General features: G+C 64.8%; 1 protein-coding gene across 1 annotated transcript in view; it reads right to left on the reverse strand.

Moving 5' to 3' along the window:
• Positions 1–13,292, reverse strand: part of H696_01051 (serine/threonine protein kinase) — a 14,631-nt gene extending 1,339 nt beyond the window's left edge. Inside the window, exons 1-8 of the mRNA XM_009494936.1 lie at positions 13,133–13,292; positions 10,369–12,926; positions 7,663–10,206; positions 2,312–7,480; positions 1,880–2,119; positions 1,649–1,705; positions 629–1,474; positions 147–430 (exon numbers count right to left, since the gene is read on the reverse strand). Coding sequence (XP_009493211.1) covers positions 147–430; positions 629–1,474; positions 1,649–1,705; positions 1,880–2,119; positions 2,312–7,480; positions 7,663–10,206; positions 10,369–12,895 — 11,667 coding nt within the window. The 5' untranslated portion in view covers positions 12,896–12,926; positions 13,133–13,292. The remainder of the gene's footprint in view (positions 1–146; positions 431–628; positions 1,475–1,648; positions 1,706–1,879; positions 2,120–2,311; positions 7,481–7,662; positions 10,207–10,368; positions 12,927–13,132) is intronic.
• Between the last annotated feature and the right edge of the window lie 200 nt (positions 13,293–13,492).

Consider the following 13,492-nt stretch of genomic DNA (forward strand, 5'->3'; position numbering starts at 1 on the left):
AATTGTTCCCCACCCCAAGCAGAATGGGCAGTTCGAGAGGAGCTGTATTGGAGAGGGGAGATGGGGGGGGGGGGGGGGGGGGGGGGAACTCCACAATTAGACCATGGCCTCAGGCAAGGAGCGCGACAAGTCGGCGGAGTACGCACCTCGGGGGCCGAGTACGCCGCAGTCATGCCGTCGATGAGGGAGTCATTGAGCAGGGCACTTGAGCGGGTGATCGGCCGCGCCACACCGAAATCTCCCAGCACCGCCACCCAAGCCCCTGGACGGGTGGTGCCTTGGTCGGGCCCGGCACGTCGGGGGGCCGCCGGGTCCCCGGCCCGCAAGGTGCTCGGACGGACATAGTGCGGGTCATAGTCGAGGAAGACATTGGCTGGCTTGACATCACAGTGGGCGATTTGGTTGTCGTGCGCATGGCGCAGGGCCATGGCTGTGGTGAGGCAGGCGGAAAGGGGGGGGGGAGCGGCGGAGGGGCGGCGTGGAAGCCGGGGAACCGGCGTGCACGTGGGTGGGACAACAAACCAGAGATCCAGGCACCAGGCAACGGTCAGACATGGGGCCCCGGTGCAGAGAAAAAAAGCGGGAGGGGGGGGGAAGAAAGATGGCTGCCAAAACATGAACAACGGACCAAGCTGCTCCAGGATGATGGACAGGTGGCGGAAGGAGGCACGCGGCATGGGGACCTGGCCCTCGACCGGCGGCTCGGAGGAAGCATCATCACCAAACGCCTCGCCATTGGCATGGGTGCTGGCGGCCGCATCGGCCAGGAAGGCCGCCAGATCGGTGGTGTAGCGCTGCAGGAAGATGACATACGGCCGCTCGCTGTAGCCGATGATGTTGGCAATGTGCGCCGCACCGGGCCCTTGGGACTCGGCCAGGGCCCACATGACGGACACCTCCTGCAGGAACATGTCGCGCTTTTGCTGCAGCGCCTTGCCATCGTCCGGCAGGTGGGTCTTTCGCAAGGTCGAGATGCAGGATACCTTGGCGACGGCGGTGTTGCTGCCGGCGCGCTCGGCCATGCGCGGGCACAGGAGCGTCACCGGCAGCACACTAGCCTGGGTGCCCTCGCCGAGCGGGACCGGCATCGAGGTGTTGCTCCAGTCGGTGGACGTGTTCAGGGAGTTGGTCGAGTCGAAGGAGGGCAGTGACAGCAGGGGCGGCGACAGACGCTCCGCCTCCATGGCATTCACCACCCGCGGCGTGAGACCGGAGGAGGGCCCTGGCCGCAGGATCGGCGTCAGGGTCGGCAGGCCGGTGCTCAATGGGTCACTCGAATCCGGATCCGAGCCAGACGACCCCGAGTGCATGGAGGAGGTAGGCGACCGGGTGAGCGAGGAGTGCGAGCTGGACTCGATGAAGTAACCCTTGCCGCTCTTGCTAGGGCCGAAGCCCGGGCGCAAGATTCGCCGGATGTCCGATGTATCGACCGCGAGCGCGAAGTCCACGCGCAGAATGCCCGGCAAAGCAAGGGCTTGGGGGGGGGGGGGGGGGGGGGGGGGAAATAAGCCGGAGGTGAGTTGGGACCATCGCGCGATCGCGGCCGGGGCGGGGCCACAAAAAAAAGCACACCGCAGGGAGTCAAGGGGAGTGCGGCAGGGGGCGAGCGAATGGATGAATGATCGAAAGCCGACCAGGGCCGCCGTACCAGGAAGCGTATTCATGATGGTCATGTCTTCGGGATTGACCCCCTCGACGGATTTGTCTGAAAGGAAAAAGGGTCAGCCACGGGGCCAAGGGGGAAAGGCAGGAGGATGGGGGGGGGGGGGGAGGGAGAAAGGGCCAGCGAGAGGGAAAGAAAGTGAGCGAGGCAGGCAGCCGCCCCACATGGACCACCTATTCGGCTGGGTGGAATTTCACCGTGGCCCATTGAACGCACCATCCTGCGACATGTCCCCTTCCGGGCCCTCAATGCGATCCATGACCAGAATGGTCTCGGAAATGTGCGTCGGGTAGCCGACCCCGAAGAAGGCCGCCCGCAGCGAGGCCTTCTGCTTGCTTTCCGAGGCAGCCTTCAGCCGGTGATAGCGCCAGCAGCCGAAGAACAGCCAGAAGCTAAATAGCGTGGCCAGGATCAAGGCAAAGCCAACGCCCATGACTACCCACAGGAGGATGACATCTTTTGGACCACACATGTCCCACGGGAACCGAGCGAAAGAGAGATAGGGAGAGAGAGAGAGAGAGAGAGAGAGAGAGAGAGGCGCAGAAGTAACGAAATGCCCAGGGAGGGGAGGGTAGGAGGAAAAAGAGTCAGGACCAAGGCCAAGCACCGGCAAGGGCACAGGGGACGGCCCCCGAGGGACACACGCACCCGCGCCACTGAAGCAGCGATTAAGAGGGTCCTGAGTGCCGGCCTCCCGCAAGATTGAGCAATCCAGTCGCCCGGTGCAGCCCTCGATGCCGGCGTCCGTGCATTGCTCGCATGCTGGATGACAGGCAAGACACGCCATCGGCACGACGGGCAGGATGGTGGGCCGCGGGATTTCCGACCCCGACACGGTGGACCCCACCGGCCAGGATGAGGCGGCCGAAGAGTGGCTGTCGGTGGCATTCTCCGACTGCGACAGCAGGCCCACATCGGCCCATGGGGCCTCCAGATCGTAGGACCCATAGAAGCCCTTCGGGCATTCCGGCAGACAGGACACCAGCTCGGGATTCTCAGTCGAGGGCAGCCGGAAGAAGCCGTCAAAGCAAGTGAGGCACATTGGCGACGTCGTCGGGATGGGCACCCCATCCACCGAGACGCCAAATACACAGGACCGGCAGCCCGACGGACAGGGCACACACGCGCCCGTGTGAATGTCAATCCCGAAGCCAGGCTCACACTCATCCTCGCAGGAAATGAGCTCATGCTCGCCAGCGATGTCCACGGCCGCCAGGGCCATTTCGCCGAGTTCGCTCTCGGGAAGAAGCCTCTCCCGCCGGAGGCCCTCGATCACCATGCACGAGGGCATCGACGCACGAGCCTCCACGCTGCGCCTGGCCGCCAGCAACTTCCGCTGCTGCCCACACTGGGTGCAAGTGCTGGCGCAAATCCGACACCACCCAGGCAAGGTCAGGGGGACCTGGCCCGGAGGACAGGTCGAGCCACAGGTGCCCCATGGACCGGCCCCACGCCGGGCGCCCAGCTGACACTCGAAGCAATCGAAGACCGGATGCGGCCCCCGACAGCTGTGGCAATGCGACGGACAGGAAATGCAATGCCGCTTGATGGGCTCCACAAAGTAGCCAGTCGGGCAGTCCTGCAAGCAAAGGCCAGCCATGCCCGGCGGAGCATCAAGAGGCTTCAGGTCCAGCAGATTGCGCCCGGGAATGCAGGACTGACACTGGCTCGCGAGCGGCCCGTAGCAGGTCATACAGGCCCCATGGCATGGCTGGCAGACTGGAGTCGCGCCGGTCGAAGAGCCGCCAGCATTCTTCGGCAGGAAGAAGCCCGGCCCGCAGGAGGGCCGACAGGTGCCCGATTGCAGGACGAACCCCGGATCGCAAGAAAGACATTCCCGATTGGAAGGACCGCTGCAGGAGGCACAGAAGGGATAGCAGGAGAAGCACGCCTGCGTGGTCGTTGAATTACCGCCGCCGCCGCCGCTGCTGCTGCTGCTGCTGCTGCTGTCGCTGTTGGCCCCGCCGCCACTATCGCCATTGCTCCCATCGTCAATGCTGCCACCGGTGGGGGAGACGAAAAAGCCACTGGAACAGGCATTCACACAGGAGCCCTCCTGCAGGAAATCCGTCGGGCTCTCGCAGGAGAGACACTCCGCAGATTGGGCGCCAAAGCAAGAGCCGCAACCCGTCGAGCAGCTCGCACACACGGCTCCGCGCGCGAACCTCCGCGGACCACAATCAACCACACATTGGCCAACTGCCGGCCCCACGGTGGGGGTCAGATTGGAGCTCAGGAAGAAGCGCCCCCGCTGGCAGGCAGTGCAGTCCCCGGGGCCGGGACCGATGCATGAAAGGCAGCTACTGTGACAAGCCTGGCAGCCGCGTGTCGAGGCGGGCTCCGGTCCGGGATCTGCCTCAAGGACAACTTCGAACCACCGGATGGGCGAGCAGGCCGAAATGCACATGGAGTCCTGCAGGACACTGCCAGCGGGGCAGGACGTGCACGTTGTCAACCGGGAGGATGTGCACCGCAGGCAGGAGGAATGGCAGGGCAGGCACACGGCCAGGCCGCCATCCACCCCACCGGACTCCGGGGATGCCGAGGCATATGTCCGGCTGGGGCACGACTCAAGGCATGACCCCATCAGCAGGTGGTCCGGATTCGGGACTGTCTGTTGGAGTTCGGGCGAATAGAGCAACAACCCGGAGCCAGCGCGACAGGAAAGACACTCCTCCGGGTCCGGTCCGAGGCATTCCCCGCAAGTACCATGGCAGGGCGCACACGAACCATCAAGGCCCATGAAATGCCCGGAGGGACAAACATCCTCCGACATGCAGGTGCCCGACTCGGCAAGCTGATAGCCCAGCCGGCAGCTGGTGCATGCGCTCGAGGTCGGGCCCACACATGTCTTACACAGTGGGTGACATGGCTCGCAAATGCCCGCCTCGGCATCCAGGAAGAAGCCCGAATGGCAGGCCTCCACGCAGAATCCCTGCTGAAGCACCTTGCCATCGGGACAACTTGTGCAGCTGTCGGCCGCCAAGCCGGAGCACGTCCGGCAGGACGCATCACATTCGGCACAGGCAAAGCCACCCTGCTCCGGCGAGAGTGCCAGCAAAACATGCCCGTCGGCACATTCGAGACATGTGCCCAGGGTCGTTGAGGAGGAGCACCTGACACAGGCCGGCCCATCGGCACAGGGGGCACACACAGCCATGTCGTCGGGGCCCGAGCCGCCGAACAGCGACTCCTCGAAGGTGGCCGGGGTCGGCGGGGCCATGCCATCTGCACAGTAGGCCGCGCAGACCAGCCCATCACGCAGGAAGCCCGGCGCGCAGCCGATGCAATCCCCCGGGCCCGGGCCCGCACACCCGGTGGTCGAGTCACATGTGGCATGGCACTCGGCGCAGACACCGGTTTCCCCGTCGCCGAGCAAGCCGCGACTCTTGTCCAGGAAGGCCCCAGTCCAGCAGGAAAGACACTGACTCGGGTCCGACCCGGAGCATGTCCGACACCGGGTGTTGCAACGCTGGCAGACGTCCACACCGCCGAGCTCCCGCGGAAGGGTGGCCGGCACGAAGAACGACGCGGCCGAGCACTGGGCCACACAGTAGCCATCCTCCAGAAGCAGCCCCTCGCGACATTGCATGCATTCTTGGCCATCCGGCGAGCAGGCGGTGCAGTCATCCCCGGCCATGCAGAGGACACACGCTCCAAAGCGGTCGCCCCACACCGGCGTGAACCCGGGATAGCATTCGCAACTTTCCTGGTCCGCCGTGCAAGTGGCCCCAGACGGGCAGTTGCAATGGACACCGGCCGTCCACAGGATCAGCCCCGAGGGGCTGCTCGGCCCATTGTCCAGCGACGAGGAGGAATCACTGAAGGTGCGCATTGAGTGGCTGGCTTGATCGCCCAGCAGCGAGGCACTCTGCAGGGTATAGGCCGCGGAAAGGCGCATGGCATGCATCGAATCGGAGCCACTGCCCCCCTTGAGACCGGCAAGCAGCTCCATGCTGGTACGACGTGTGATGTAGATCTCCGGCACCCCATCGCCATTGAAGTCCCCGATGGAGATGGCCCCTGTGGGCGACGAAAAGCGCCAAGTGTTCAGGAAGACAGGCGCATCGTTGAGTGCCGCCTGGAAACGCTCCTCCGGGGTGGTCGCCTCCGCGGCAGATGTCGATGCCGCGGCACCGGCCGAATCCCGAGCCAAACCGGCCGCCGAGTCCTCCCGTAGGAAGAGCCCCCATGGCGAGGGCGTGGCCGCATGCGGGTCGATGAGGATTTTGTCAAAGCGCCGTGGGATCCCCTGGGCCAGGAAATTCTCATACACCACCAGGTGCCCCTGCTCGGTGAGGACCACCAGATCGATGTCTCCATCGCGATCCAGGTCGGCCAGTCGCACGGACCAGGGGGCCTCGCTCCATGCCTGCTCGATGATGAAAGCCGGCGATGGGGACAGGCGACATTGGAGATCCATGCATTCTGGCGACCAAACCCCCAGAGTGGGGACATTTCGGCCAACCAGAACCAGCAACAAGTCCGGCCGGCCGTCGCCATCCAAATCATGCGTCCCATCCAGCGACACGACATTCGGATAGAAAAGCGGCACGCCCAAAGGCGCCACCAGAAACTGGCTATGCTGGGTGGCGATGGCTGCCACCAGTCCCAGGCGGCTGGGGCCCGTCGATGTGGCTGACCGCCCCTGCCAGGGGGCATTGGCATCCAGCAGGAAGATGACATCCCCCCGGGGAGCCAGGCCGGCGCCTTCGGCAGAAGTGAATGCCGTGCGCCCGACCGACAGGGCTGCATCTGACCCGGGAAGCGCCCCGTAGCCCACCAAACGCCCCCAGCTGAGCCGGACCATGAAGAGATTCGGCCGGGCCCCGGGCGAAGCACCAAGTTCCACGTCGAAATCGTGCGTCGGCACGCTGATTATGGCCAGGGGATCGCGCGTCGGTGCTCCGGCAACCGCAACCCGCGCCCCGGGCACCGCAAAGCCCCGGATGGTGGCCGACGCCGGGCGCGACATGTTGATCACCGTGCCCTTGAGGCCGCTGCGTTGGCCATTGGCCCGGGGCACGGGCGTCGAGTAGTAGATCACAGTCGTCTGGAAGGGGTCCGCCTCGGGGTCGGTCAGCGGTGGAGACCCACTCCCGAGGGCAATGCGCCGCGGACGCAGAACCAACAGCACGCCGATGGCATCGAACCCCGGGGAAAGGCCCAAGGCCGGGACCAATTGCAGTTCCGACAGCTGGCCACCGAGCACCACCTGCCGGGGCTCCGACCAAGTCAGCCCGCCGGCGCTGTCCGTTTTGGCTGACACCTGAAACAGCCGGCCCTGGATGTCAACCATGAAATAGGAGTCCCGATCGGCGAAGACAAAGCCAATGTCCGGGTCCCAATGCAGAGGGAGAATCCCCGTGTCCCGGAGTCCAAACATTGACCCGGGCCAGGGGGAGTCCAACCGCAAGGGGACATTCTTCTGGTCGATCGGCTTGCACCGGCCGCGGATGACCGACCATGCTTCGCCGGCCGGCCCCGGCCCCGGCCCCGGCCCCGGCCCCGGCGCCGAGGAAGAGGAAGATGTGGCCGAAAGGGCGCCAGACGGGATGTCCGGCAGAAGGGCGGCCGCTTGCTTTCGCAGGGCCTCCATGATGGGCGAACTGTGGATCGGATTTCTCAGCTGGCCGGCCTGCTGGAGCAGCTTGCGCGAGTGTGTCGGGTATAATTCGCTTGGTGGGGTTTCCTCGAGATCACAAGTCCTGGAACAAACACCATCCGCCCGCAGAACCAGCCCCGGGGCACACTGATAGCAAATGCCCGTTCCGTCATCGCGGCAGTCCAGGCAGTCTTCCGGGCACCGGCGGCAGACTGGTACAGCAGCCGACAGGAGTTCCGGCCGTGTGACAGGGACACATGTCCGAGGAAATGGGCCCGGCAGAGGGAGGAAGGGACACCGGAAGTTAGCGCATGATGGGGCAGAGGATGATGGCACTTTGGGGGTCGGAAGCGAAAGAAGGACAGATGCCAGGCGGGAGGAGGAGCATTCGCACATGGGAAGACACCCGATCCCGGGGCACAGGCCCGGCAATAGCCGGTGAAGTTGTGGATGAACTGCTCGCTGGCACAGGCGCAGGGAGCCCAGAAGTCCGGCTCATGCATGGCCGGCGGTGGCCATGTGCTGGGAACATCGGCACATGTGCCCCCCGCACCGCAGCCACACCCGACCAGTGTCGAAGACCGGCTATACACCTCCACCGAGTGCCGGCCCCGCAGAGATACCACCAACTCGGCGAAGCCATCGCCATCGAGATCCGCCGCCCAGAAGGCCGTGATCGACAGCGGCGGCTCGTGGCCCTCGGCCGATAGGCGCTCGAACACCGGCGGCCGAAAGCCGACAGGTGCCTCGCTGAAAAGCATGGCATTCGTCTGGAAGATGGCATTGCTCGGCCGCTGGGGAAGCACCGCCAGTGGCCGGCTCAAAAACAGTCGGATGCGCGCCTGGCCCCACCCGACAAACAAGTCGGCCACACCATCGCCATCGGCATCGGTGGCCACCAGGAAGGCCCGCTCCACCGGGAGCACGGTGTCCAGGGGGAATTCAAACGCCAAGGCGCCCAAATCCACAAGCCTGGAGTCACCGGTTTCGGAGAAGAGATTGCGCAGAAGACGAATCGGCCGCCGGGGAGCCGCAACCGGAGGGAAGTTGTTTGTCGGCCAGCCGGGCGGCGGCGGGGTGTCCGCCAACAATGCCCCACGTTGCGAAGGGGTTTGGGGCGCCGCGACGGGCATCTCCGACCAGGTGGCCAACAGGGCCACATCCATGTCGCCATCGCCATCAAAGTCCCCGGCCACCAGGGCATGGATGACGCCATTGGTGAAGGTGATCAAGCGAATGGGCCGCACCGAGCCATTGGTCGAGGGCTCCGTCGAACCAAGGAGGGGCGCCGGGATGTGCCACAAAACATGCGAGGTCCCACAATCCAAGGGCCGAGGCTCGGTCACCTCGGCACAGCTGACCACCAAAAGATCATCCAGGCCCGACCCGGGGACCAGCTCCACGGCCAGCGTGCGCAGGACCACCGAGGGAATGGAAAAGAGGCTTTGACCACCGGGCGAGAGGAAGATCGACACGGTGTTCCGCTCGATGACCGACAACGGGGTCAGGCGATCCGGCAGGGAGAAGCGCCCAGATACCACATACCGGCGGGCGGACTGCACCATTTCCCCCCGGGGCAGGTGCATCTGCATGCCCTCACGGTGAATGTGCACCAAGTGCGGAAGAGGCAGCGGATTGACCCGAGAGCTTTCCGCCTGCCCGAGCCAGCGGATGGCCCCTGTCGGGTCCACCCCGAGCGACGTCCCGAACAGCGTGGTCCCGGACACCGACAGGCGGAATTCCGGCCAATTGACCAGCCCCTCGGTGTCGCAGGCCGAGCGCCGAGTGACCTCGGCCACGGAAGTGTGGTTGGGGCCTGTGCCCAGGAAGAGCCGCGAAGGGCCGGACCCGGGCTCGGAAACGTCGCCAATCGGATGGAAGATCGGGTAAGAAGCAATGCTCACCCGGCGCATTTGAGCCGACAACGGGCCAAAGGCCAGCTCTGTCACCGGCGCGATGGACCGCATCTCGGTGACCCAGGAGAAGGAGCCAACATCGACCGCCTGAATCGGGCACAGGGGCAGCTCATCCGAGGCATCTTCGGAACTGCCACCACCAGGACCAGGGCCCAGAGAGGGCTCGGAGCCCGGGACAGGCATGGTGAAAGAGCCAGCTTCCGGACCAGACCCGGGAGGGGGACCGGAGCGGGAGCCGGGGCCGGAGCGAGAGCCGGAGCCAAAGTCGGAACTGGAACTGGGGCTGGGGCTGGGGCTGCTGCTTGAGTCAAGATCAGTCGGGCTGCCATCATGACTGCCAGCAAGCTTGGTATGCTGATCGGCACTGCCAGTGGTCTCGGGGGTGTGGGGGCCGCCACGCGCGCCACCAATCGCATGGTCGGTGTCGCCGATCGGATTTCCCATGCTGCGGGACCCTGAACCGGGCCAGCTGCCGGACGAGGTGGCCGGGTCGGAGGTGGGCAAGGAAGCCCTGGCGACCGAGCTGGGGATGCTTTGCGGACGCGATGCCGCGACAACACGCATCTTGGACTTGGACCAATCCCGCGACTTGACCGACCAGGGCCGACAGGGGACGCCAGACCCACTGGATGAGGAAGAGCTGGCATCTTGCGAACTACCATGCATGGATGGCTCTCCCGGGGATGGTGAGGGAGAGGCAGATAAAGCGCCACTCGAGTTGGAAGTAGCAGCCGGAGTGGCCATGCCAGACGTGGTAGTGGCATTTGAAGGGGAAGACCTTGAGGAGGCTCCGGCAACTTGAACTCCGACTGGCTGGTTTCCATGCCAAGCAGTGGCCGGGCCGGGAGCCGCAGCTGTGGTTGATGCGCACACGCCGACCGCATAGTCGAAGCCATCGGGACAGGTGGTTGCCTCGATGCAGTGACCACCCGCCAGCAGGAAGCCCTCTTGACACCAGAGACAAACCCCGGGGAAGCGCCGGTCACATGTGTGACATCCCTCGAAACAACGACTGGTACAGGCTATCGAGAGGAGGGGTTATCATGCTTTGTGTCAGATGGGGGGGGGAGAAGGGGGAGAAGGGGGAGAAGGGGGAGAAGAAGAAAAAGAAGAAGAAAAATAAAAAGGAGACGATGATGATGATGATGATGATGATGATGATGATGATGATGATGATGACGCACCTGTGCCAGCGAAGCCCGGGCGACAAAACTCACACCTGCCCACCGAGTCATGTTGAATGTTGGCCGCGCAAGCGCACACATTGCCATCCATAGAAGGGTAAGGATAGAGCCCGGCATCCAGAGACGTCGGCCAGCGACAGCCACCGGAGGCACCGCAATCGCAAAGAGCTCCACTTGAGGTGGCGACTGCCAGGGCCGCCTCGGTGGCTGGCACCAACACCACAACCAGCGTCTCGCTGTTGGCCGTATTGAGGAGAGTCGATGCGTTGGAGAAGAAAGGCATTGGATGGATGAGGGGGCTTTCAACGGGCAGACGTGAAAACCCGAGCACCACCTCCGCATGCCCATCCCCATTGAGGTCCAACACCTCCATCCAACGGACTGGCGAGAGGGCCAAGCGATCGCGCACGACCGGCGGAAGGGTCGCACGGGTCCAGGCCCGCCCGGAGGGAGTGAGCTCTGCCGGGCCAGCGGCCGGCATCTGTGCCAGCGGACCCAGGAAGTAGCCCAATTCGCCGGACGCACAGAGGACCACCACATCGACCATGCCATCGGCATTGACGTCTGCCAGCCGGACCCATCCCACACTTGTCAGGCAGGGAACCGGCAATGTGTGAAGCGAGTAGTGCGGCTGGGCGTCGGGGGATCCGCACGCCCCGGCCAACAGGGCCGACAGAGCAAGCTTGCCCCCGGAGCCGGAGGTCAGAAGCACAAAGTCCGCACAGGGGGATGGCATGGAACCCCCATCGAGCTTGGTCAGATGAGCTGGCCGGGCAAACACGACCGACTGCGCCTCCAAGGGAAGAGTGAACAACACCTCCGGCGGGAAGTCCATCGTGGTGGCTGGAGACGAAGCCACCACGGATGTACGCAACCGCAAGAGCTTGATGGGTGTGGTGGCTGACGGCCGATGGCGCAACATGACCAGCAAGTCCGGGTCGCCATCCCCATCGGTATCAGCCGAGGACAGCCAAATCCCCTCCGGAGGAGGCCGGGACTCAGAGGCGGAGGGGGAGATTGAAAATGTGGCTGGCCCATCTGCCGATGAGGCCGGAGAACTGCCCGCCGAAAAGCCAGACACCGAGGAGGAAGCCGACTCGAAGGAGGACCCGGGGACATGGCTCGAGGGTGCCCCAGATGAGGAGGACGAGAAGGAGAGAGAGGAAGAAGAGGCGCCCGATGAGGATGCGGCAGCTGATGAAGAAGAGGCGCCCGATGAGGATGCGGCAGCTGATGAAGAGGAGGAAGCAGCCGGTGAGGAAGCAGCAGCTGATGATGAGGAGGAAGCAGCCGGTGAGGAAGCAGCAGCTGATGATGAGGAGCCAGCCGGCGAAGAGGCGTCTGCCGTTGAGGAGGAGGCAGCCAATGAGGAGGAGGCAGCTGGCGAAGAGGCGTCTGTCGACGAGGCATCTGCCGGCGGGGAGGAGCCTGTCGAGGAGGCATGTGAGGAGTGTGGCGCGGATCCGGTCGAGGAGGTGGAAGTGTCCGAAAAAGAGCCGGAGGTAGAAAAGGAGGCAGATCCCTGTCCAGGCGGGGCTGACTTGGCGGCTGGCCATCCGAGCTCGGGCCGCAGGACCAAAGGGATGTCAGCAGCCCATGATGCGGTCGTGGAAAAGGGCCGTCCGGGTGTCACCATTGGCAGGACCAGATCCCGAAAGAGGACCAAATGCCCCGAGGAAGAGGTGATGCCAACGAGTGCTGTCAGGCGCTTGGAGGCCGACCCGAAAAGGGCCACCGGCTGCTGGTCGACAGCCTGAAAGAAAACGAGATCCTCCTCCGGAAGCCAGAACGAGGGCATCACATCGAAGGAAAACCGGCATTCGGCCATCAGGGCCACCCGGATCGGGGAGTTGGATGCATGCGCGGTGGATCGAATGACAAACACCGAACGCGAGTCGCTCCAGGGGTGCTCATCCAAACCGGCGATGCGGAGGGAGGGCGCGTCGCCACCGACGGCAGAAGCCCCGGCAGCCTGACTCAGGGGCAGCCCGGCCGGACAGCCCGCCGCCGGCACAACACCCGGTCCGGGACTCGAACTGCCATGGGCCGGAGGGGGTGTCCCGGGGGGGACCGATGCGGCGAGCCGTAGCCAGGGCCCGGTGGCCAAGGAGGCGGTCGATCGCCAGGGCAACACCGGGGAGGCATGCATCAAAAGCCCGGCCACGGTGCTGCCTGCCTCGAAGCATAGCTCCAGCGTGCCGTCCGCGCGCATGGCGGACCCGTGCCAGGTGTGCCAGGCGTCCACCGGGATCGGCGCATCGGCTGAGTAGGATGCCGGTACGAAGGATGTGGCGCTCAGCAGGAACTCAATCCCCGGATTTGGGGAAGTGCTTGTCCGTGTCGAGCGCGAGCGCGGAGGCCCCGGCTCGGCTCCGGCCCCGGGGGCCAACAATAGAAATAAGAGAAAAACCCCGATCAAACCGACACCCGGGCGAGATGCCAGTTGGGGGGAGAGGTGGCACCGCCGCCGGCCAGCATGTGGCCTAATCGGCGGCTCGAGGCCAGCCGAGGCATTACGGGAAACCATGGTAGCCAGTCAGGGCGGCGGGCGCATAGCACTGCACGAAGTAGGACTGGTGAGAATGAAAGCAAGGGGAGGAGAAGAGAGGGGAGGGGAGGAGAGGGGGAGAGACACAGAGAGACACAGAGAGACAGAGAGAGAGAGAGAGAGAGACAGAGAGGAAAAGAAGCCGCGAGGAAAAAGGGGGGAAGGTGAATGGAGGCCCAACACCTGGGGAACAGGCGGGCAGCGGGGAGGGCGAACCATCACAGGCTGCTCGGGCAGCAACGGGTAGGACGAACGGAGTGGAGGAGTCCAGGGAGCCAGAGAATGCGATCCGGCGATCGGGAGGAGAGGGCGCGGGTGGATGGGGCCGAGGAGCAATGGGGGAGGGGAGAAGAGAGGGGGAGCAGGAGGAGGAGGAGCGGGAAGATGGGGGGATGATCGGAAGGGAAGGAGAAGTGAGGGAGATGGGTTCTGGTGTCTGCGGACTTCGGAAAACCTGGCCTCTGCCCAGACAGGCATCTGAAGGGTGACGAAAAGCAGGCCCTCGCGGCGGGGCGGCGGAAGGCCCGGAAGATGTTGTGGGCGCGGAGACCATCCCGTCCTGGGGGGGGGGGGGGG

Source organism: Fonticula alba, assembly GCF_000388065.1.
Source record: "Fonticula alba strain ATCC 38817 unplaced genomic scaffold supercont2.2, whole genome shotgun sequence".
Lineage (NCBI taxonomy): Eukaryota > Rotosphaerida > Fonticulaceae > Fonticula > Fonticula alba.